Source organism: Macrobrachium rosenbergii, chromosome 14 (genome assembly GCF_040412425.1).
Source record: "Macrobrachium rosenbergii isolate ZJJX-2024 chromosome 14, ASM4041242v1, whole genome shotgun sequence".
Taxonomy (NCBI): Eukaryota; Metazoa; Arthropoda; class Malacostraca; order Decapoda; family Palaemonidae; genus Macrobrachium; species Macrobrachium rosenbergii.
This window is the reverse complement of record NC_089754.1, coordinates 38,354,164-38,380,189: the sequence shown is the minus strand read 5'-3', so window position 1 is coordinate 38,380,189 and position 26,026 is coordinate 38,354,164. Positions and strand designations below refer to the sequence as shown.

Sequence of the window (26,026 nt, the reverse complement as noted above, 5' to 3'; positions counted from 1 at the left end):
CCCTTATGTAGTAATCTTCCATATCAGCCACTGTGTATTGTTGAACAGAAGGCTCGCCAGTGGTGGATCCAATCCAGCTATACACAATACCTTGCTCTAACCTAAGCAAATGTGAAAATGTATTACCAATAACCATTTTCTTCAATACGGACCAACTGTAGAGAACAACATGATATCGGTCAAACTACAGTGCACATCCTTTAGTTGCTAAATCAAAGATGAATCCACAATGCAGAAGCTTCTGTAGTATCGTATACTTATTACATGTGCACAGGATGCTCATCAGCAGTTCGCCGACCTCTTGTACTTTTGAGTTCTTTCTTTTCCCGTCTATTCCGACTAGTAAACACTTAAGCAATTTCTAATGCCCCATATCTTCCAAATCTTCGGACTTATTCATGCTTTTAGCCAGTCCATAGGGCTCTCTTCTCCCTATGTGACCAAATCACCTCAGAAAGCACTTAAGGTCATTATTTTATTTTCCTGTGTTAACCATTTTACCACATCGACGTATCTCTGCATTTCTCATCTTTTCAAGCCTTTTTTAATCTACATTTACCATTAAAAGCCATAACATCAGCTGTCACCGCTTTTCATTCATTAACTACCAATTCATCAGAGAGGAGACTTAAGGCATTCTACTCTTCCTTTCCATAGGCATTCCTCTATACTGTTTCAAACCCTTTAATTAACTCCGTCATATTTCGGAGTTTCATATGGCAGGAATGTGGTACAAAGGAAAACACATTCACGATAGTGGATGCATTCAAGACGAGATAGTCGATTTTTTGTGAAACTTGTCTGAAAAGACTCGCAGAGTAGGACAAAACATGACTACATCTAATATAGCAGAGATAAAAAGTTAGGATAGAATAGAGCAGCAGTCTGTATATAATATTACCTTGCATGGAACAAATCAGAATGCAAATAAATCCTTACAAGAATATGTAAGAAAACAATTCAGAAAGAGATGCATGAGGTTGGCTATATATACTGGAAAGTGATAAAGTGATCGATTAGGGCGTGAAGGTTAATAAAAGAGGAAAGTAAAATATCGTTTAAGTGGTATACAAAAGGAATGGCTATCTCGGGAGAAAAGTACAGTAGGTACTTGTTACTAGTATTATGCCTAAGCTCAGAACAGTGAAAATGAATAGGTCTAATTTTTGTCAGCCAAGTGTGGTTTGCAAAGACGTCATAGATTTATAAAGACAACAGTTATTTGTAGTCAGAACACTGAATATATATTATCGTAGCACTCCTGACGATAAACTGACATCCATCAAAATCAACCAACAAATCGCCCATGGGATGACCATGACGTCACTCAGAACATATGGCACATATAAAAGATCAAAATACATAAAGGAATCGAACCCCTTAATGATATAAGGTAGGCGGTCCTTCAAATCAACAACTTCAGTCATCTATAGTTCTTATGATTGTTGAAGGGCTGCTACTACCAGTTGGACCCAAAACACACATCAACACCCAGAAATGGTGAGATATTGAGCCTTGTAGAGCGTCGTGAAGGGATAAATGTGTCAGTGAGAGGTCATTTACGCAGGTCAAGGGTCATGTTAATGGTTTCGTAGGTGAATTAAAGTCCCCACTTCGTCGGCAGGACTTCCTTCCGTTCGTTTTGACTCAACCTCCTCCTCCTCCCACTTTATTGGGTTGACAGCTCGCTACTGATTCATTTAACTCATTAACCCACGAATTATTAACATTTTTGTTTGATTCAATTTAGCGGACAGACGTTACAAATGTTGTTTATAGCGATATTGCCTTTGACTAGATATTTTACACTTCGATATTTTGTCCTGTCACCACCCCCGTTTTGTTATTGTCGTGGGTAGATTGGTCAAGTCTCGTGATAACCGTACCCTATATAGAAATATGCCGAAATTAGGGAAAACTTGTATATTTTCTTTAGTCTTGGATTATTTTAGGGTAACCAAGGCCTGACGAGTAGGCTTAGCTAAGCCCCATAGGCTATTTCAAGCTAGGTTAGCTAATCTAAAATTCTTGTCCTTTAATAGCCCATTGAAGGTCTAGAATGGACTGTGGTAATGTAGCTAAGCTTGACCCAAGGCTGAATTAAGTTATTAAACTGACTAGATTAAGAAAACAACGATGACTAGCTTAATAATTACAGGTGATTTAAATGTCATATTTTATTAGCTTAAGCTAAAATGTATTTTCCAAGGTGAGGAAGCATATCATCCCATGATATCCTTGTAGGCTTTGGGTAGACTCTCATTCATTACTGTAATTACTAATACAGATTAGTCATGGCTTAGGAATAACCTATGAAATTAGACTTCATTTATATTATTATGATATTAAAAGCTAACATGATTAATAAGATAACGGCTCAGCTATGTATTATCTAGTATGGACAGTATAGAAAGTCTCATTACATCTCTCATGGAAGTACAGTTTGATATTAGGCCCATGTCCTGCAGAAATGCAAATTGGATTAGTAGGTTATGAGGAAAATTTAGCAAAATGGGCATTCTAGTCATGAAGTGTATCTATCATTGTATTCTATATTTAAAATAAACTAGAAAATAATAAGTTTAAAATTCAAGATTTTTTTTAAACACAAACAGAAAAAAATGTATTTTAGAAGATGTTGCTACCTATCATTGTAAACAGAATGTACAAACTATATTTGTGATGTTTGAAATAGCACTTATGCAAGAGTATAATTTACACACATTAGTAACATTAGAGAAACAACAGTAATAACAGCAAAAGAACTCTCTTCCAGGCTAACTGTCTTGATACATACAAAGCCAGTGCAGCGTTACTATGTTGAGCCTTCCAACATCATATCTTGGTGACCCCATATGTCATGACTCAAAATAGCTAATTAGGAACAATCAGAGTTGGGATTGCTTAAAAACATAAAGTACTTTATGATAGCTGAATCCGCAGTACCTCAGCCTCCAAACATCCCCCGTAGTTAGAAGATGACTTTCATCTCCCACCTATCTTAGCATGCATCCGAGTCCCCAGTACCTCTAATGGTAGGGCTGGTCATCATCTGTCCGGTGTTTCTAAAACACCCATAATGTTGCTCCCCTAAATCTCATTCACATCTCACTTTTTATGGCATTTACTCCCTTAATTTCATTGTCACCCTACTGCATTTGGCAGATTAATTCATTTCCCATAGCCTAGTGAAGGAATTTTCCATTATTCACCCTTTGAACCATTGTGAGAGAATTCCCATGTGGCTTCCATCACCTGGATTAAGTACAGTGCTGTACTCTGAGCTGTCAGCTGATGACAGTAAATATGTTGTTTGCTTTCTTTTAAACAACTCATATTGTTGCCTGCTTTCTAGCCTAGCCAGTGGTTGAGTTTGCTGTTCAAATTATATAGACTTTTGTTAGGGTTGTATTTTATTCACATGTAATTTTTGTGAAGTTAGTACTGTACTGTATTCCATTTCTTTGCATGTATTATTGGGGTTGTGTGCTGTATTCCTGTTGATGATGTGTTAGTTATTATGTGCGTTAGTTTAATATATTTTTGTGTAGGTCTTTAGTAGTTATATACCGTACTTTTTTTTCTAATGCCAATTCTCAATATTGCTTATTTTTTGCGTTATTGTTAACTCTCCTTGATATGCTTAATACTTGTACATTATAGGTAAGGATGGCTAGCTCATTTGGAATGTCTTTTGTTATTTTCATCTGGAAATGTGGGTACAGGTACATTGCTGAAACCTGATTGTTTTTTTATGTCATCAGTTAAGTAGGATTTTGGAATTCAGATGTTGCTTTATAAAACCAGCTGTAGTTCTTGGCTCTGGTTGCTTTTGTGCAGATTTGTGACTCTTGTTCTTTGGTTATTTTGTCTGAACTTATTGTGTTTTGAATATTGCTGACATTTATTCTGTTAACAAATTATTACAGTATAAAGATATGGAATCCCACTATATCCTACCTTTATGAGGGACGACAGTGGGAAAGTAGGTATTTTGGGTGATGAGAGAGTAGGAAATACAAGAGTGAAATACAAGGATGTATTTTGATTAAGGTAATATTTATAAGCACCACGTACTAGATAAGAAAGGACCTGGTGACCTAGGTTATCGGGGGAAGGATGTGGCAAAGGCCTCCCCCCTCCCCCCAGCCAGGTGAGGACCCAGAATCCTAGGTTAGGTTAGATTATATTGCCTTTATAAATTTTACTATGCAGTGGCCTAGGTTAGGTTCTGGGGGTCCAGGGGAGCAAAGCCCCTGTGGCCAGGTAAAAGGACCTGGTGCCTTGGGTAGATAAGGGTAGGACAAAAACCCTGTTATTTATTTTGATATATAGTGCCCTACTGTGGCCCTCCAAAACTGCAGGATGTAAAGGGGATCCAGTATCTTGAAAACTGGGATTTTGCTTCGAAATTGAATGTCAGAAACATTCTAAGCACACATTAAAACATGGGAAAATTGTATTTTCAACTCTGGAATGCATTTATGGCTTGAAGTAAAATTTACCTTTGGGTCATTTAATTTATTATTTATTGTCATAGTGGTTTATAGTTTTGATATTTTTCATAGTTAGAAATGCCTCGGTATAGCTTTGTTGGCACTCCAGATAAACAGTTAAGGAGATTTAAGGCTAACATTTGAAAGGTTGCCATGTATTGTGTGGTTCATGGATGTTGCACCATTTCACTAGAGTGCAGCACTACCCCCAGTTGCCATTTGGGCCGACATCAAAGTGTCAGGTTGTTGAGGTACTTGAGTGGCTTGATGGTGATGACTTTTTCAGCATCAGAGCTTTTAAGAGCATTTTCAGTCTCACCATCTCACCAACCTGTACCAGTTGCTGGGCCTGGTTATCAACTGATAGAAGTCAGAACTATCTCCTTTCAGAACAGCATCTGTGTAGGGAAAGAGCTAAACACGTTGACAACCCTAGTTTGTCAAACCCTGACATGTCATCCATTTTTTTTTTTCAGCTAACATCCCTAGAAAAGCTTGTACATATCAATAATTTGAGGCACCCAAGAACCATTTAGTACCAGTCACCAGTCTTTTTAGACCTTGATTGGTAGTAATGTGAAGTCAAATGAAGAGTTAGTTCCACTAGTGCCACCTCCTGAAAGCCTCAGTGGATAGATGGCCACACTTGGTCAAGCTACTCAAGGTGGCATAAAATCTCCATCTCTGTGCCAACTAGCAGAGAGATATTTCGTTGAGCAGAGTAGAGAAATGTCACACGTGATGTAAAGTTCCTACCAGGAAAACGCAGTGTCCTAGCTACCTCTTAGTCAGCTTACTTAAGTAGGCATAAAATCTCCATCTCTGTGCCAGCTACAGTAGTAGTGAGATATTTCCTTGAGCAGAGTAAAGAAATATCACACATGGAAAATGCATGTCCTGGTAGACTCCTTGAGTTGATGGTGCCATGCTCTCCCAGCAGAATGGTTTCTTTGCTCAATTTTGTGTAGGGAACTATGGAAGCTTTGGGGCTCTCCTCTTGTCAGTTTGTTTGGTACCAGCCTCAACAATTGACACTCAAACTACTGTTCCGTGCTTCTAGGTTTAGGTGACATCATCAGTATTTGCCTTTATCGTTCCCCAAGACACAATGGAGGGTTACACTTCTCTTCCTTTCTCCCTCATCAGGCCAGTGGACATATTGGAAACATTATCAAAATTGTAATAACTTTGCAAAAAGTTTAGAGCATACGTAAACATGAGAAAGAGTTTGAATGTCAATGAAAATTAGTTGGATGGAGCAGTGAGTTTTTATATTGATGGTGGAAGAATGAAATCAGTTGATTCATATAAATATTTGAGAGTAAACATAAGGGATTACAGTTGGATAATAAAAGAAATGAGTCACAGAATGGTTGAAGCAAAAAAGGTAGCAGTGTGTGGGTAGATTGAGAAGAAACAGGATTTTTTTATTGTAGAATCAAAAGATGAAATGTATTATTAAGGGATTATTGAGCCAGCTATATGGAAATGGAGCATTTATTGGAATGCAAATTCAAAGAAAAAAGTTGAATCTGCTGAGATGAAGTGTTTGCATAAAAAATGTGGCCTAAGAAGAATTGATTTAGGCATAAGTAACAGTAAAAGGTGTGTAAGTGAAAGGATGGACTGCATGTTCTGACATGTTGTTAGTCATAGGGGGAGAGTGGATGATGAGATTGGTGGAAAAATACACAATTCAAAAGTGGTAAGGTAAAAAGGCAAGAATGACCTAGAAGATGGGTGGATATGTAGGGCGAAAGAGGTATTGGAAAGAAGGACGCAAATATTCAGAAAATGCAAGGATACTGGTGAATTAATGTTGTGGAAGTTTTATCACTAGTGGCTCATCCACAGTTCGTGAATTACAAGTGAATGTAGCAGTGGTTATTCTGTTGTTTTAATGTGGAACCAACTTCTGTGAGGTTAGGAGAGCCATCAGAATATTAATAAATAAATATACATTACTTTATCTCTGGCAAAACAGTTGCCAAATGGTTTAATAGTTTGCTGACATGAATCTTTTGAGCATGTATTTTACATAAATTTTATACAGATATTGTGTATAGCATGTTATTTAAATGCAGCAAGACTAATCTACATAAATTGTTACTTCAAAAAGGGTTTTCATGGAAGGGTTCCTGTAGAACAGGTGGTGACTTTTGACATTTCCTAAAATACCTCTTGATCTTTGCATTGTAAAAACACATTGAAACTCATTGGTAGATTATTCAAGAGTATATAAAAAAAAATTGGTATATAATCATGAAGGTAGCTCTCATCATTTATGAGCGAATGTTTAAAATGTGATGTAAACACACTTATGTTAGTCAGGGCAATCTACATCCTCTCTTTCAGTTATATTCTTTAACAGATTAAAGCACATCTGCTGCTGCTTTTGGCAATTAATCATTTCAGGTGCCATATATCACGCTGGGTAGTGACCATGTAAAAAATACCCTTAAACCATGGGCTGTGCTATGGTCTTTCCATCCTCATAAAGCTTGCATGTCTGCTCAGTAATTATGTGTATAAATTATATTATGAATATATGTACAACTGATGCTGAAGTGTGTGTGTGTGTCGTATGTTTTCTGTGAAATGGAACCTTCTCATTGTTAATTTACACTGGAGAATATATCACAAATTTTTGTATCTTTTTTCGTAGTTGAAGTTCTGATAATGGAAATGGTGTTCTCAGAATATTATTAGTGATGTGAAAATAAACCAGAGGGCTTACTGAAGACAAGGTATTTTAATTACCATACTCTCTCTCTCTCTCTCTCTCTCTCTCTCTCTCTCTCTCTCTCTCTCTCTCTCTCTCTCTCTCTCTCTCTCTCTCTCTCTCTCTCTCTCTCTCATGCCTTGAAGTTCAGTGTTAATTATACTGATACTGTATATTGTTGTAAATCTTTTTAAAAGAGATTTGTCTCTGCCAGTTATATAAAGACATCAGATTTTAAAATGATTTGATATCGATGAATTTATCTAGAAAGAATGCAATAGGAAAGAATTACTATACTGATTTTGTCAAGCTGACTTAAGTAATGGTGAAAGATTCTCACTGTAGGTTTTAGTACAACAGTTTCATTGATATTTATTCATATAAAAAGAAGAGGGTAAAAAAAGTCAAGCTTACTGACAGTAGTTGAGAGAGAGAGAGAGAGAGAGAGAATGAGAGAGAGAGGGAGAGAGAGAGAGTGTTTGTTTGTATGTTGTAGAGAGAGAGAGAGTGTTTGTTTGTATGTTGTAGAGAGAGAGAGAGAGACCTGGGGGGGACCAACCAGTGGCATTACCATAATAGAGGAAATGAGCAATAATGGGTTATATGATAGTATTGAGCTGACTGACTGGTACAATAGGATTGAACTCTGGTGAGATGGTAAAATAGGTAGAAACGAACGATTGAATGCAGTAAATACAAAACGCAAGTAGAGTGCCGAGAAGTGTTACTGTACACTAGAGCCAGGAGATGGCTCAACTAGTTATTCCATTGCAACAGCTACCTCAGTATTAAGGGGAATGTGCAACTGATCACACAGTGTTGTAGTTTAGATGGGAAAAGAAGGACTTTGTTTGTGAAGCATTTACTTTTAAATTGAAGGAGGGAAGATTTTTGGGGGTATCACGATGTGGTCTTCATCCTTGGATTTTCCCAATGAAACACAAACTATCCACCTTGTGTATGAAAGAAGAACAACTTTCCAGGTAACAGTTGTGAATTTGTTACTGTAGTGCAGAATGAGTATTGCTCAGTACTGGAGTATGAATAAAGATTCTATTTAAAATATATATCTAGTAATTCGAGCCTGGCAGTTCTGCCTTGTTTCTGAGTATGTTTAATATCTTTTTCAGAGTTTTTTTGGGTTCGGCCAAAGTGCCGAAATTGCCATCCAGCTGGATGGATCAGATACGCGAAAAATGGCAGAAATGAAAACAGAAGATGGCAAAAAGGAACGATATTACCTGTATTATGATGGCGAGAGTGTATCTGGAAAGGTAAGACTTTTGACTGACTTATACACTTTATCTAAAATATGCCCATTATCAGTTTTATTTCTAAACTTCACTTTATGTTGCTTGCTAAAATAGTTTGTATTCATATGAATGAGGGCAGATTTACTGAATGCTATATGCTGGTTGGAAATAGGTGAAATTAAGTGCCCTACTTGATTTGGTATTGTTATTAGGGGTCATATGCTTTAAATGTAGTTTTTTCATGTTGCTGTGGTCAGTTTTACTTATTTACCACAGTTTTCCAATTTTGATACAATTTATTTGTCTGCGTAGAGTCTTTCTGGATATATTTTATATGTCAGCATTACTGTTTGTTTCTCTGGTATTTAGATGCAATATATTTTTTTCCTACTCTGATTTGTATCTCATTGCATGATTGAAATAATTTGCTTTTAAATATTATTCAAATTAAGAACCTAATCTGGAATGATATTGCCTCTGTATTGGTGTTGACATTTGATTTATTAGTGCTTTTGCTTTGGTGTTAACTTACAGCTTGGCTCTACTTATCTGGGTTTCAAACTAAAAGTATTATATTTTCCAGGTTAATGTAATTCTCAAAAAGCCAGGTAGTCGGCTAGAGCACCAGGGCATCAAAATAGAATTTATTGGGTTAATCGAGCTATACTACGACCGAGGAAATCACCATGAATTCACCTCCTTAGTCAAAGAGCTGGCAAGGCCTGGCGAGCTTACACAGAACACAGCTTTTGACTTTGAGTTTAACCAAGTAGAAAAACCATATGAATCATATTCTGGGACTAATGTTAGACTTAGGTAAGTACTGTTAATGAGTAGATTTTATTCTGTTCATTGAACAAAACTGAATCATTTACTTGCTTAGTATAATATTACATTTCGGTCAATAACTTTCATTGACAGTTGTCTGTTTTAATTTATGTAAAAAGTGCTTGTTCATTACAACCCCATTAGTTGTATACATTACTGTATTGCCTTGTCTATGTGCAATGGACTAGTCACACCAATGTATACAGTACTGATCAGATGCATTTTGCTTCCTATGCCCACCACAACTGTGATGGTTTAGCCACCAGCCATTGTGGTGTATGACTCCATGGAATAAAAATGCTTTCGCATCTCTCCTTGGATTTACCTGCCAAGTGTTTTTTACTGTTGTGTTCTTGTTTTTCATTATTCATTTTTTTTGTCTGTGGGCTTCATTCAATAATTTCATGTTATCTTTACATTATTTAGAGGTGATTTTTGCTTGACTTGCCTTTCTCAAGGTTACTTGTTTACCATACCATAAGGTAGATGTTAAGGGTTACCTGGGAAGACCTGTAACATATGTTGTCCCTTGAGAAGGAATCCCCTCCTGTGTCCACCTTGGAGAGGTCAGCAGTGTTCTGCCTCAGCAGAATGCTGCATTTGTGAGAAGTGGTCAGTTGATCAGTGTCTCCTGTTTGCCCAGAAGAGGCCCTATTAGCATCATTCTAAGCCTTCTGAGGCCACCTTATTGGAATCTTCAGCCTTTGGGCTTGTTGGGTTATCATCAATTTCAGAGAAGAGTCAAGTCTTGTCATATGGTCTTGATTCCTCCCCCTACAATGAATTGAGCACCTGCCGTGGATAAGAAAATTGCTCAGTGGACTTCACTTCTGTGGTTCTTTACTTCTATGGTTTACTTCCCAGAGGAGAACTTTTCTCCCTTGAAGATTTCAGAGGCTGAAGATTTGCCTATGAGCTCTGCTTACTCCCATAACAAAATGTGATTAGTATTATTGTGTTAATCAATAAATTTAGTAAATTTACATAAGATATATGATTAGTGAAGTTCCAGTAGCTTATAAAGTGTTATGAATGAGGTAAGGATTTCATAAATAGTTTGTATACCATACCAAGTAAATTATTGGTGAAGTATATCTGTAACAAGTATAAGCATATTGGTAATGAGAGAGAGCAAATGCTGATGTTACAATGCCTGAGACAGTGTGACTGTCAAAAAACATAGGAAAGATATTTGAATTTTTTTTATATATGATTAATATTGTCATATACTGTATTATTATAAAACTTCATAGTATAAGATTTTATACAGTGCTGTATATATTTTTAACAGCATTTGGTGCATAACGTTCTAGCTGAACATAGAAATTAAAAGAAAACCATGTGATTATGCATTGTTGCTTTTGCATTCATGTTAAAGACGTATTGTACGCATTATGTATTGTTAACTAATGAATACGGTTCTGTATCTGTAAAAATACATTATGCATTGTTAACAAAGTTATTCAGTTCTGTAGTTGAAAATTCATTCTTGAAGGAAACAAAACATTTGCAAGGACATGTAATAAGTGAATTCTCCCTAATGCAGCATTGAAAATTAACTTCCTTTTTAAGGGCTACAAATAAAAGAATTAAACCTTATGCAGGTGAGCATGTTATTCATCATTACATTTATGCTGTAATGATGAGACTGTTGTGCTACATTCATTTTCAAAACTAAAGAGAAATCAAATACCACACTTGTAACTGAGGTGCTTTTGCAAAGGAAAATCTTCAACTCTGAACTTGAACCTGTTGTAGTGTGAAAAATCGTTAAACAAAGTTATCAGTTGGAGGCATTAATCCTAAGGAAAGGAACCATGCATATCTTCACAGAGTGTAAATTTAGATTGATTATTTTCATATGAATCTAAAATTATATTTTCTTTCTCAAGGTATTTTCTCAGAGTAACCATAGTCAGACGATTATCGGACATTGCAAGAGAAATGGACCTCCTGGTACACACACTTTCCTCATACCCAGAAATGAACAACTCCATTAAAATGGAAGTTGGTATTGAAGACTGCTTACACATTGAATTTGAGTATAACAAATCCAAGTAAGTGATTCTTATTCACAGTTGTTGAAATGTTGTTTTTGAAGATCACAATGTGATTCATATGTCGTCAGACTTTTATCATCATGTGTTTATACTTAAGATGTATTGAGCATTCCTAAATTAAAAATTTCATCTTTTTCAGGTACCACCTAAAAGATGTTATTGTAGGGAAAATCTATTTTTTATTGGTGCGAATTAAGATTAAACATATGGAAATTGCCATTATCAAAAGAGAAACGACAGGTTCAGGTAAGTGGTTATCAACATTAGTGTTGTGATTTCATTGCCTCAGTGCTGTAATTGTGATTCACCTCAACTTTACACTTAGGTTTGAAAATTATAATTTTGTAACTGTGTTATATGTTTTAATTTGTTTTCACTTATGATTTTGACAGGTCCAAACACATTTAACGAGAATGAAACTATTGCCAAGTATGAAATTATGGATGGTGCACCAGTCAGAGGAGAAAGCATACCTATTAGAGTTTTTCTTGCTGGTTATGATCTAACTCCCACGATGAGGGATATCAACAAGAAATTCAGTGTTAGATATTACCTCAATCTTGTCCTTGTTGATGAAGAAGAGAGGAGATACTTTAAACAACAGGTTAGCAACTGATATATATATGAGTGGCGCAGTGTAATAAGGTGCCAAGCAAGATAAAAACACATTTAAAGTTTGCCAACTATGAAAACGCTTATATAAAAAAAACCAGCCAAACGATTTCTATGAATCATACCTCATTTTAAAGGAAATTTATTCAATCATATGCAAAAATCATTATAGTATGTTTTGTCATTTAGCATGAAGGTAATGTAAGATTGTAAAGTGTTAATGAACACAATGAAAATGTTTTCAAATTAAAGCATGTTTTTGTTAAAATATTTATCCTAATAATGCTCTAAAATTATTATTATAACTATCTGAGTAAAATATGAAAATATTATAAAACAAAAACATCCTCCTACATCCATGCCCACTGGCCCTTTTTTTTATGCCTTATGATGTAGCAGTGAGAACTCCAAGGGCGAAATTTCCTTTGTTCTGGATTTTCGAACCTTTGCATGTAACATAAGGGGACAAAAGTTAAGGATTCTTTTTAGCTGCTCGCTCACAATAAAAAAACCAGTTCGTATTTAATTAAAGTCTCAGGGTTTTATTAAGATTTTTTGGCATTTTTTAAAAAGGGGTTTATGATTTTTATTTTTTAAAAATGGTATCGTATCTAAAGGTATAATCATAGGAAATGCAGCTGTAAAGCTTGCTTCAAGGATGGGAGGGCTGCTTCCATATACATTTAGCTTTCTTGCATTTGTTTAATCAATATTATTTAATTCAGTAGCATATTGAGAAAACAAAAAAGGAACTCATGTCAGTAGATTACTTAATATTTTTTATATGTTTTTCATAGATATGAGAATGATCTAATGCAGAGATGCTGCCTGAATACTGTATTGGTCTCTTCTCTTATTTTAAAATTTGCCGAAATCCTCCTTTGTTTCCCCTCAGGAAATCACATTATGGCGCAAAGGTGAAAGGTTAAGACGTCCTATTCAGCAACAACTTTTGGCTCAACAGCAGGCGGCGTTACAGCAGATGAGTTTAAACAATCAAAGTAGTAAATTTCCCCAGTCACATCCTCAGGGAATCACACAAGAGTATGTAAGTAGTATGCGTAAATCACTTACATTAGAAGTATATGAGGTTGAATGCATTTAATGGAAATGATGATCCATGGAAGCCTAGGGTAGTTCTTGTCTTGTTATGATTTGAGGGACATTGTTTTTTAAGTTTTATTCTTTTTCATTTATCTGATTATAATATTACACAGGTTAAAACACAAATGACCCATCTCTTCAGTACAACATGTAAAGAATGAAAGGAGAGAATAGTAACCAAAGATTTATTATCATACCAAAGTTAGTTGTTCCAGTAGCTTTATGCATATAAAAGTGTGTTATGTGTGGTGAAGTTCAGGTTATTTGGTTTAACTTTCTATCTTGTAGGGTCCACCTCCAATGGCCTCCAATGTCGCTGAACCTCCGTCCCCACAGCAGTCACAAAGCCCTATGCATGAGGAGGCACCGGAAGAAGCATTACCAACGAAGTCATCACCATTGTGTCAACAAAGGCAACAAAATATTATTCCACCACAGCCACAGATAGAACCTGATTCAGAGGTACAGTGATAAGATTGTTGGTTTGAATGTATTCTTCTGATGTTTAATAGATTGTCTTGTGAAGTTTATTTGAATTTTGTCATTTCTGTATTTGATATTAGCAGGGTTCTCGACTTTATTTGTTAATGAAGGATCTTGAAGATGAGTAATGTTCTATTTTGGATTGATCAAGGATTTACTGTAATACAGAGATATAAAATAACTAAAATATGCATCCAGTAAACCACAAGAAGTACACACTCCTTTTGGTCTCTGTCCTGCTTGGCTTTCTCCATCATTGACTATGACTTCCATCCAACTTTTGTTTATATTCTCCAAGAGGGATACAGGGTTGTGCTTTTTATAGGGTATCCGCTATCATCATCAAGACTAGTTTTCCAAAGAAGATCAGTTTCAGGTTCTTATTTAGGAAGGTTACCTGCATGAGGTAGAAACCACACATTGAGAATGTAAAGGAAAGTTGCAAAACTTATTAGAACATGATTTTTTGGTCCCCTGAGCATTGGAAGGGTGCAGACTTATAATTTTCAAGTTTCTCTGCATCTTCATTCAGTTGAAGTTTCATGATGTAGGTATTCAAGTTACTGGTGAAATTAATCATGTAAAGTAAGGGAACTTCTTGGCAAATCTAAACCTGAAGAATAGCTACTTTCCTGTTCTAGTTTATAAAGTACTCAGGAAATACTTGAGGTTTATATGGAAGTGAACTGTTTCCCAATATGGTCTGTCCACATCTTGACAGTATGGGCTTTGGTGGTAAAAAAGTTAAGTATACCTTAGTTTTACCAGACCACTGAGCTGATTAACAGCTCTCCTAGGGCTGGCCCGAGGGATTAGACTTATTTTACGTGGCTAAGAACCAATTGGTTACTTAGCAACGGGACCTACAGCTTATTGTGGAATCCGAACCACATTATAACGAGAAACGAATGTCTATCACCAGAAATAAATTCCTTTAATTCTTCATTAGAAGGCCGGAGACTCGAACTCAGGCCTAGCGAGTGCTAGTCCACAACTCTATCGGCTCCCCTAACGAGGAACTGGCTTTGGTGGTAGATGCAACCTACTCAGCCTTCCTAGATGTAAGATGGGCGTACAGATACACTGGTTAGGGGAAAGAGGGCTACTGACAGTAGAATCAACAAGTTCCTGCAGCTGTCTGAACACTTTATATAGGAGACATTCTGAGACAGAACGTTACACCCCTCTTAGATAATGTAGTTTCACTAGTGAAGTTTTTCTTGGGTAACAGGTGTAGGGTGTGGTCATCACAACTCCATTTGCTTTGGTACTTGTTTATAGCATCGGTGATCTCTAAGAGTTGATAAGTCAACAGATTGTTCAAGTAGGATCTGCAGTGGTGTTTCCGGCATCACTGGATTTTGTTTGAAGGTAGAGGTCCCAGTATCAGTATAGTAAAAGTCTTTGCTTGTTTTAAAACCAGTTTCCAGTTAGAAATTCAAGAAATGTCTTCAATACTTGGAAGGCACTGTAGTGAATTAATCATAGCTTAATGTTTTTAACACAAGTCAGTGACTTTACTATAGCTTGTTGTTTTTTGAGTGCAATCCACAGACACATTCCAAGAGAAGAAAAGTTCTTTCCCTAGCAGACAATTCACCAAAGCTTCAAAGCACTTCTGTTTGCAAAGCCATTCCTTGTGTGTATGGCTTTCCATTCAAATCTAGCAATCCTGCTCCCAGAATTTAGTGATTTTCTGTGTTCTTTTTTCTCCATTTTGACAATTTTTCCTTTAGGAATATTAATCTTCCTTTGTTCCAACATGGATACTTCTTTTTTGTGCATAAATGATCTTAATTATTCTAAAATTCATTGAAAATCATTAGTTGAGTGTTTTGCTTTGGATGGTTGGACAATTCTCAAACTCTGTAAGAAACATCTTTAAACAGCTGATCTGTTCATGGTTATCCCTGTTTTAAATGATGTAGATATTTCTCTTGGGTGCTTGTTTATTTACTGTTGTAGTTATTCATATTTAATTTTATAGCTTTTTCAGTGTTAGGTGTGAGTATGAAACTGTACTGTAAATAATACTTGTAAGCTTAGGTTCTGTATCATTTTAGTTTTGTTTGCTCAGGTTTCTGGATTGTTACAACTTTGCTTATAAGTTTATTACTGTGTTTCATTACCAGTTTGTTTAAGTAGTGATTTCACTTAATGTACATTCTAATTTAATCTTTTACCTTTTGGTTAATCACAAAAATGTTGTGCCCTGTAATTTTTGAGTATTCACTGTTATTTGAATAACTTTTTATGATTTAGGATTTATCTTCTTGATCAGGTGGAGTTATTATTACAGACAGAATAGTTATATTTATTATTGTGATTTTTGCTTTTAATTCTTATCGTTAACAAGCAATTCCATGGTTTCAAGCTCATTTTGAAAGGAGCCTTGATTTGAAGTGCAGTGCATATTGAGCTGTGGGGTGCACTCCAGACCTTACATGCAGTGTATGTAATAATTTGTCCCAAGCTCTTTGGTTCCTCTGCTTTAGTCAACATCATTACAGGTATTATCATCACATCAGCTCTTCCCTTTGTGGAATTAGGCTTGAAATGATTTCTCTCCCCCTCTCTTCTATCCTGTACTCTTCTGCTGAAACTCCTGTCTGGTCTAGGTCTTCGTCTATCCCCTTTTTCCTTGATTTCCTGGCCCTTCCCACAGCTGTTGATTCTGCTACAGTACTTCCATATCTACTGCTTTTCTGACCAACTGCTCCTTATCCCTTCTCATCACATGTCCAAACCATGTCAGTCTTTGAGATCTGTCCATGTGAGGTAGGTGATTGATGCATACCTCTTGGTCCGGTGGCACATGAGTCATTAGACTGATGCAGTAATGTTGGTAAGATAAAAGACTAAGAGTTTGGGAAAGTTGATATGATTACATATGTAATTGATAGGTTTGTATTAAAACTGTAATTTTACGATTATAACATAAAAACGTAGTACATTCTTGCTGTTTTAGAAAAGTTTCCACACAGGTGACACTATCTACTGGAAAGTTTGAAGAAAGAATGTATATGGGAAATTTTTTGTATTATTGAAGAAATCTCTTGTATTTACATTTCTGAACCAATTTATTTCTTGCAGCCTTCTGAAGAGGAAGTCATAACTCCCAAACTACCATCACCTCCCACAGAACCCCCAAACAGTATTGACTCACCAGAAGATGAGTTTTTAGAAGCCCAAGCTGGTTCCCTCTCCGAAGAAGACAATTTAGAGGAAGATCAGGAACCCCCTATGAAGGCATCTTCTGGGGTGTCACAAGAGCCTGTTCCTGTTGCTCAGTAGTGGATGGAGGTTGACCTCTTCTTCATCTTCATTTACATTCTTGAGTTGGATGCGGGAGGGGAGGTGGTATGGAGGTCCACATTTAGGGTTTAGGTAAATCTTTTATTTTTGTGTTGTTACGACATTTGACATAAATTTTATCTTGGTAAATAGTAAATAAAAAACACTACAGAGACCTTGAAAATATTAGTGTAATGAATTGTTATAAACCCCACAAATATTTGATGTAACTACTTTGGAATATGATGAAAACTATACATAGCATTGTTACTACCCTTCTTATAATAAAGATGAAAATATAAACTCTCATTTCCTCTTCTAGATGAAGATATTTCTGGGATTATTTTTTTCACTACTGCTTGTTAATCTGCAAGCAGAGAGATCTTAATTGTTTTTCTTTGGTTTGTTAAGTTATATGCTTCATTCTTTATTAAGTAGTAATTGATGAATTGCATCTTTTTTTGGTGTCCTGTATTCACTGATAATTTCACTAGGATGAATGAGGCTTTTCTCTGTATGATTTAAGGGAGCTCTTAAGATGATCTACAAATAGGGTTTACATTTTCACTCATATTGTCTCATGTTTCAAAGTCTTTATTTATTGTATTTAAAGTCACAGCCATACCCCTTTGTAACTGATTTCTTGAAGTGATAGAAGGTGCTTTTTAATTGTTTAAGCATTCGGGGAGTTTCATGTGTCTTCAATTCAATAATGTAACTGTATTTAACCTTGATTAGCATATTAAACTGATGCTGGAAAATACTGCGACAGGGTATTCAGAGTTCAATTGAAAAGTAACTGAGAATTTTCCCAGTATCCAAAATAATTCTAGTAGGGTGATCTCTCTCTCTCTCTCTCTCTCTCTCTCTCTCTCTCTCTCTCAAAGTTAGTAAAGTATTACCTAGTTTTGATACATATTGCATGGCAGGCTCTGCCTTCTATGTTGTCAGTGTTTCCTTTTGTGAGAAGTGCACCCAAGGCATATATTATTTGAAATGTGGTTGAATGGAACTGTTCTTTTTAATAGCTTACCTTTTAAAAGATTAGTTAATTGGTATAGTGTTGTTTCATAAGTCATATCTTAGAAGAAAAAAAATCAGGCTTTAGAAGTATGGTGTGGTTGAAGAACTAGTATTGGTAATGAGAAACTTGCAGCTACTATTACTTTCTGTGGAAGATTACTGAGATACAACTTGCAGTACAACACATTAATTATTCTCTTCATAGTGGAAAAATATTAGCATTATATAGCATATTAAGAGCATACAGTGTTTGTTTCAGAATCTTGCATTGCATCTTTTTCATATATGCATTTAGGTAAATAATTTTGCCAGGTAATTGATGAAATTTTAAGTTGCCAAGGGATTCAAAACAGTTTTGCAAGTTAGCTTACTCTATAGCAATTTCATGGGCATTTGTAATTATACAGAGATCTGAGTTCATGTCTAAACTTGCAAAAGGAAAATCTGATACAAAAGCTTTAATGATGTTGATATTGATTGACTGTAAGTTATTTTCTCAATTTTTGTGTCATAGAAAGAAATTGAAAATACAGTTAACTTTTTCAGTGCATTTAAACAATCTAGTTACTTTAGGCCTACAATTGTGCCATAGTTCATTGGTAGCGCTGCAATGATCCGTGCCATGATAATGATCATATGAAATTGTGTGCACTCTGTTTCATTTCAAGGAGCACATCCTTAAAGTATGTTGCAGTATCCTTTTTTTTTTTTTTTTTTTATAGTTTCTCATTATCATTTAAACTAATTTCCTCAGACATACCTGCCACTTAAGTAGTTGAAGAGTAATTATTTTTGGTGAATGTGTGTGTGATGCAATCATGATATTCTTGCACTAAGCTTTTGTGCTAGGCAGTATCAAGAACTTTATGTATTCTGCTATCCAAACTGTACGCGTAACCTTTAGCATCCTGGAGACTTTGTGTTATGTGTTTTAGAAGGTCTGTATAGTTGAGAGAAAGTGTTGAATTTGCAGCAATTATTTTGCCCCAGAATTGAGAGAAATGCCTCATTTTTCCAAGAGTGTACTGCAGTCATTCCATGTAGCTATATCCTCATTTCATTCTCCTTTTTGCCAGTAGTTCACACCTTTTCTACATGCTTTGGCTTTAGCCATTGTGTGAAAAATAACTGTCTCTTCAATATAGGAAGCATGGATAACATACTTTGACCTAATTTAATATTTTTCATTTTTTTTTCCACATATAGTACAGTATATACATATGTTGTTGTTTAGCTATGTTAGTGATTTATCTTTACAAAGAAATGACAAAACTCATGGCTTTTTTTCTTAACCTTAAATTCTAGGGTGAATGGTCATCATTAGTACTGATTTTTTTATTGTTACACTTCTTTCTGCAATCCTTTTAAATGTTTCTCCATTTAGGCCATAGTTTTGAAACTTCCATTCTGTGTAACATTTGACTGTGAATGGTTGAATATCTATTTAATTGTGAGGTTTTCGAGTCAAATATTTGAGTGGTTCTAATTGTTTTTATTTCAAAATTTGCCTTATTTTCTTATAAATTCTCATTAGGGTATTTGAAACAGTTTCTTCTGCTGACAGTAACCAAGAGTTTTATGGCATAAAATTCAGATACCCTCAAGTTTATTAGATTTTGGAATGATTGCTTTATGGTAATTCATTTCAAAGAGTCTCTGATATTGGTTCATAGTCTCATCATTCATTTGGTTAAACATACAACTCTTGTCTAGATTTCTTATGGTTTTTATTTAATTTTGAACATACATTTGATTAACATTTTATTGTCATTGCATGAAGGATGGTTATGAAGACAAACGATAAAAATGCAGAAGAATACTTTAAGTCATCACAGGGAAGTTATGTCCTTATTTTTGGAATATACCATTAATTTACTATTTTAATGATTGATCTGTACAATTTATTTAGATTACTTATATAAAAAACGAAATTTGACTTCACAGGGTCAGATGCTATTGTGGCAGCTTATTCGTTATTGATTAGTTTTACCAGACCACTGAATTGAAATTTACATTCACAGGACTGGATAACTACAACTGACTCCAATAAGTTTTATGTTATAATATGAATATTTTCTTGTAAGCTTTATATAATTTACCATTTATTATCCTTGTTTCAATCATATAAAATATACAGTTGATGCCAGATAATTTGTTACTCTTTTTAATGTATGTATAACTTCATTTCCTCTGCTGAACATATTTGTATTTCATTTGCATCATGTTAGTAATTTATGTTGATATGGTATAGGTATAGTTATTTTTTATTAAGATACAGACTTGACTTATAAGAAACTGGTAACATTACAGAACGTCTCTCTCTCTCTCTCTCTCTCTCTCTCTCTCTCTCTCTCTCTCTCTCTCTCTCTCTCTCTCTCTCTCTCTCTCTCTGAAAAATGTCAATAAGAAGGTACAAAATTATGCTATTCAGTGTACCAATTGAAATGGAAAACACTCAGGACTAATATAGAAATCAAATTTTGACTCCACTCATAGGCTCATTTGTAAATTTTTTGGAGAAATTGGTTGGGCGTTGAGTTACCTATCTTTTTCTTATTTGTTAGATATCTGTGATCAGTAATCCATGTTTAAAGCAAACAGCCAACATTCTAATCACCATTTGAATGAACTATTGAAGGTTCCCCATGCTGAATCCAGCTCTCTGTTATGTAATCATCTATCTTAATTGAGCAGTTTCTGTTGTAATGGTTAATATATCACCATTTTTATGACTTACAATTTGTTCTTATATTCTTTTGGGAGTACAGTAAGAGGAATTATGATTGCAAATGGTAGGAAGTCATCGGTGGTATGTATAAAGGCATTCTGTATTGTTTGTAAACACAGATGATGATAAATTTGAATCACTTCTAAGAGATAAAAGTATATTTTGTGGGATAACACGACTAGAGGAATAACTTAAAACAAGAAGGACACCCCTAAAATTAATAGACATGTAAGTTATGCTGATAACATCAAAATGAGATGATATTTTATTAAAGTTAACAGCTGTCATTCAGTAAGTGATATGGGGTTTTTAGGAATTTCAGACAAAATTTATGTAGTGTTTCATTACTTTATAGAGTAACATAATTGCCTGTTTTTGCAAAAACTTTTTATATACTATCCATATGCTTATAGAATACGAAATGGATTAACCTGGAACTCTTTCCTTACGGTATTACTTTGAAGATAAGCTCCAGCTCTGCAGGGTAGTGCTCACATCACAAGGACCTTGAAGTCAAGCTTTGTAGTAAAAAAGTGAAAAAGTTTTAGAAAGTTATATACGTGCTATAAACTTTTGCTGGAAGATTTTAAAGGTAAAGATTACCAAGCATTCTGTTTCAGTACTCCATGACTTGCTTAAAGTTGGGAACTTAAAGGATAAAGGATGGTCCATGGTAGTTTTATCATTTTTTGGTATTTCAGTGCTGTATAATATTGGGAAAGCTTTGTAGATTTATGAGAAGAAGGAAAAAATTTTGGGCAAGTGGATTGCCATTTTTATCATTTCAGTTAAATTTCTGTCCCTTTCTCAACTTTGATTGTAACACCTTTGCTGTTTTTGAGGTACATGTGTTTCATCAGATGCTTTTTTGTTAGTCATTTGTAAGATTGTATTCTTGTATCCTTTACTGATACTTGGATCAACTAATATGCTGTATATGTAACAGGTGTCAGCAAGCGTTTATGCTACTATATAGTTTTGCTTCACACATTTCTAAAGAGAATTCATTGTGGTCAGGATTAAGTGTAAAGGTTTTAATTTGAGTTGATCCCATTTAGTGCTGGATTCTCTATTAACACGACTCATCAAGACAGACTGTCTCTCTTGACGAGTCCTCCTTGTATTTTGTAAATATATGAAGGTATGGTTTTTGATTTTTTAAGTGTTTTGGGGAGAGCTTTTGTATAATCTCAGTAAAAATAGAAACATTACCTTCAGGAGTCTTGTTGACGAGACTCACGGTGTCTTTCGTGATATGCGTAGTGTTATGAGCAGAATATGCACTTAACAAAAGCTTTTCTTATGTGTTAAAGAAAGGTAAGCTTAGTACAATTTCGGCCAACTGCTGCACACACTACATTTCATCTGTCACTCTCATTATACCCACCAGTAGTATTTTCAGTACTAATTCTACTTTTTTTTTATGTTTTGTGAAAAATTTCTTGATCTGTCAACTGCTTCTGTGATCCAGCCATCCTATCGTGTAATGTTGATGAATGTTTGACCTTACAAATTTGTGAGTGGTAGAGGTAATATAGGAAAGAAGGTTCTTTATTGGACATAAAATTTTGTTTTTGAAGTTGGCAACCAAGATCGTTTGTAGTCATTTTAATTTTATTATTGCAACAGGAACAGGTTCTGTGGATTTTAGAAATGCACACAGCTTTAAATATATTGGCACAAGCATATTATTTATAAAATAAAAGATCTTGTAAACTGTATGCATAAGTCAAGTATATGTTTTTTTCTATTGTGCTCTGACTGCGTGTTGATTTGTTGCGTTTGACATTCATTATGATTCAGTTCTATAAATCTCATTAGGCTGGCTGAATGGAGATGATGCACTTTCACAAGATTTGTAAGACTGATGTTTTGTACTTCGATTATATTTTCTTTAGACTGCGTAATGAGCCTTTTCAGTGTTACTAACAGTCAGTGATAATGGAATTTGAATATATTTAGGTGGACTATTATTCATGCAAATGATACCAGTGTATTTTTTCTCTGTTGTGAAGAGAAAAAACAGTGTAAATACATTAAACACTTGATTATGAAGTTCATTTTTTTTATTTATTTTTATACGTTGATGGTACTGTTTGGATATTGAGATAGTGGTAACATGGAAGTTTGTTTCATGTTAGTATATGCAAGTTACAGAATTGGAATTTCAGCTTGTAAATAATGAAGAAATATGTTATCTCAAGGATTAAACAATGCCTGTGTGATAACCTTGCAATGAGTTAAAAATGTGTATTGTTTATTTATTAGATGGGCCAAGTTTATTTGCATGATTACAAGGGTCTAAAAGTTAAAGTAGCTAAGAGTAAGTAAATGACTTGTGAAAGTGTGATACTCTCTCTCTCTCTCTCTCTCTCTCTCTCTCTCTCTCTCTCTCTCTCTCTCTCTCTCTCTCTCTCTCTCTCTCTCTCTCTCTCTCTCTCTGTGTGGGAATCAATTTTCCAGCACTGCACTGTCAGAATTATTTCTTATTGATTATACTGTATGGGTTCATTTGATATTGTGAAGTATGCTTTAATTATTTCCTGCCTGAAAGTCATGATCTGATTTAATCCACTATGTTTTCCTTGAGTAACAATAAATAAAGAATCTGATGAAAAAGAGAACAGTATTACCCCAGGTGCAACTTATTAAAAAAAAAAAGCACATTTAACATACAAGAGTACAGCCTTGTGGCTTTTCTCTTCACAAAATATTTCATCATGCTCTGCACTGTCATGGATGGCATACAAGACTCAATCCAGGAATAGGTAGCCACACTAATAGACTTCTGCTAGATGAAAAGATGGCCTTATTTGCAAATACTGTAATGCAATACTGACTACGTATCATAGTGTACTTATCTCTTGCATATGTTGCAGTCTGATGTTCTTGTGCATCCTTTTCTATCTTTTTTTGTACCTTGTTATGAACTTTATTTGCAGTATCCTTTGCTACCACAGTTTCATTATGCATACCTCTTATACACTGACATGTAGTGCATCTACATGTATTGTAAATATTTACACTTGATCATTGAATTTTGTTTCATATACTTACTCTTACCTCAGTGCATAGGCAAGGTTTTTTATGAGAAAAGGCTTTCTTGTTGAAAGTTACCTTTTGATCTGTTACCTTCTCACTTGTAATATATCTCAGAACACTTCACCATTGGGTTCATAATGCTTTTACCATTAGCATGAATGGAGAAAGCCATGCGTTTCGAAAGTTATCTTTCAGAGTGAAGTAGCTTTTTCTCATAATTCAGGCCTAACATGATTTTCATATAGAGGGATTGAATTGGAGGAAGCATTTTGTGTGATAAGACTTTCTTGCTGCCATCTCGTCTTATAACTGGTTTTATAATAAAGAATGTTTCTCTGCACACATATGCAAAATAAGTTCCAGTTTGCCTTGAGTGACATTACTTGAAAAGTAAGATTGATATAATGATTTTGTACCCCTCTTTATTTGAAAAATACTACCATTTTCTATGTTTATGTGTGTGCTGTTATGTGGAGATTGATTATAGGCATATGAACTTTATAAATAACTGGATGATTTCATTTGGTGATACATCTTGGCATCAAGAAGTAATAGGAATTTTTTAGAATGTATATTAAAAAGGTTTTAGAAATAAAAGCCTTATGATAAAATGTTTTTCTTCAAATTACTTGATTGGAAGATTACTTAGTAACTAGTCCAGGTGATATGTTTTTTCAGCAGTGATCCAAGACGGCAGTTTTTTGTTATCAAGAGTTCTTTTTTTTAAAACCAAATGTGAGGGAGACTTTGGCCGGGAAAGTTTTGTGAAATGCACCTCTAATCCTCTAACAACAGAGCAAGAGGAAATGTATATTTTTGGGGTGTCTGAAACCATTTTAATCTTTATAGCATACTTATTTTTATGTTCACTGACAGTAAGTAGGCCCATGTACTCGCTGATGCTGGCAGATAATAAAGTGCCATTTTCAAAAGATAGTTTTTACACATTTTTGATGTACAGTTGACCACCACCTGTTGATAACCTTCCCTGAATCCACGGTCAACACTTTGTACACTGACCCTCAATGACTAGGGGGAGGAAGTGTTGTTGACTAATACATAACAGTGCTTCACTCACTGCTGTCAAATTCATTATATATACTTTATGATGGATAATACTTGTATAAAGACCTTTGTGTATAGATACATCTCACTGGATGAAAATAAATTCTTATAAATATGGTAATTCTTGTTTTGCTAATCCTCCTTTTTTTTTTTTTTGTATTATACTGGAAAAAGCTATAAGCTTATACAGATATTAAAAAAACTTGAAGGAATTTTAAAGTCTGCAACCACGAGGTGTGTTAATCAGTCACCTGATATTTTGTGAGTGCAGAGTTGTTAAAGGCTTTGTCAATAATCCCCCACATATTTTATTTTTATTTTTATTATTTGTCGACTAATCCATACACATTTTTAATGTTTTACCATTTTTATTCTTGGCATTAAAAGGTAAATACACTAGTGGATACTTGAAAGCACTGGTGTATATTCCTGCATCAGACTGGAGTGCAGATACTGTAAGAAGTTACTCTAATTCTTCATCAAACCCCCATCATTCATATCTTCCCCATATTTGCAGTCACAGTGTTTTAAGACAGTCTTTTGTCTTGCAGGCTGAAGAGTGAGTGGTCTGTCATGCATGCACCAAGTAGATCCACTAGTTAGGAACCAACTACTGTACAGTATTCTCTACTGGTTGTGTAGTTGTAGCACAGAGGACAGTTCTAAAACAATTTCCATAGCTATTTCGCTTGACAATCTATACAGTAGTCATCGCATCCAGAAATTAGTAACGCCTCAACTTAGACTTCTATACTTACCAGCTATTTTATTATTATTTTCTGCTTGGCTACCAATTTTAGAGGTCATACATTTGTAAATAGATCTAAATTAAATGTTGAGTTTGAGGTACAAGTTAATTTAGGTTAGGATCTGTGTGGAATTCCTGTTAGATGTAAGATATCTAGAAAATATTGAAGTGTGGGCTTTTTTATTTGACCTGTCAGTCATATCAGCCAAAATTTTAGTTGTGATATCTCCAGACATGCCAGTTATGAAGTCAAGATGACAAAAAGAAGCAGAATAGCCAAGAGAGACTTTATTTACTTGCACACCTGTGAAATATGGGTTCATAACCCAGTCACTTCCTAACTCTCATCTCTCACTATAGGCCACTTCTGTGCAAGATCCTCCCCAGCTTTGCTTCAGCATTTTTGGAATCTATGATTTCTACCAATTTCTTTTCATTCATTCATAAGCCAACTTAACCTTAAATAACCACCAACAAAACATAAAAAAAAACAGCAGAAAGGGAAAACCTTAACCCCATAGCTGTTGTGAAGGTTCATTGACTTTTTATAACTGGAAATATTTAACCC

The 26,026-nt window shown here is 34.9% G+C and overlaps 1 protein-coding gene across 2 annotated transcripts; it reads left to right on the top strand.

The window, feature by feature from the left end:
• The first annotated feature begins 1,421 nt into the window (after positions 1-1,421).
• Vps26 (vacuolar protein sorting 26) lies at positions 1,422-19,151 on the top strand. 2 transcript variants are annotated; one of them, XM_067116496.1, is made up of 9 exons: positions 1,422-1,500; positions 8,349-8,492; positions 9,055-9,287; positions 11,192-11,356; positions 11,499-11,605; positions 11,752-11,963; positions 12,867-13,019; positions 13,364-13,537; positions 16,652-19,151. In XM_067116496.1, the coding sequence occupies exons 1-9, from the start codon at positions 1,498-1,500 to the stop codon at positions 16,850-16,852; spliced, it is 1,392 nt and encodes a 463-aa protein (XP_066972597.1). In that variant the 5' UTR covers positions 1,422-1,497; the 3' UTR covers positions 16,853-19,151. The 2 variants fall into 2 exon arrangements, with proteins under 2 accessions (XP_066972597.1, XP_066972596.1); XM_067116495.1 differs by lacking the exon at positions 1,422-1,500 and adding an exon at positions 8,109-8,201.
• Positions 19,152-26,026: the final 6,875 nt, after the last annotated feature.

Bases quoted from the DNA above. Each gene is read 5' to 3' on its own strand.
- Vps26 (XM_067116495.1), top strand. From the start codon at position 8,124: ATGTGGTCTTCATCCTTGGATTTTCCCAATGAAACACAAACTATCCAC. The intron at 11,964-12,866 runs GTTAGCAACTGA...GTTTCCCCTCAG, and splicing joins GGAGATACTTTAAACAACAG to GAAATCACATTATGGCGCAA. The intron at 13,020-13,363 runs GTAAGTAGTATG...TCTATCTTGTAG, and splicing joins AGGGAATCACACAAGAGTAT to GGTCCACCTCCAATGGCCTC.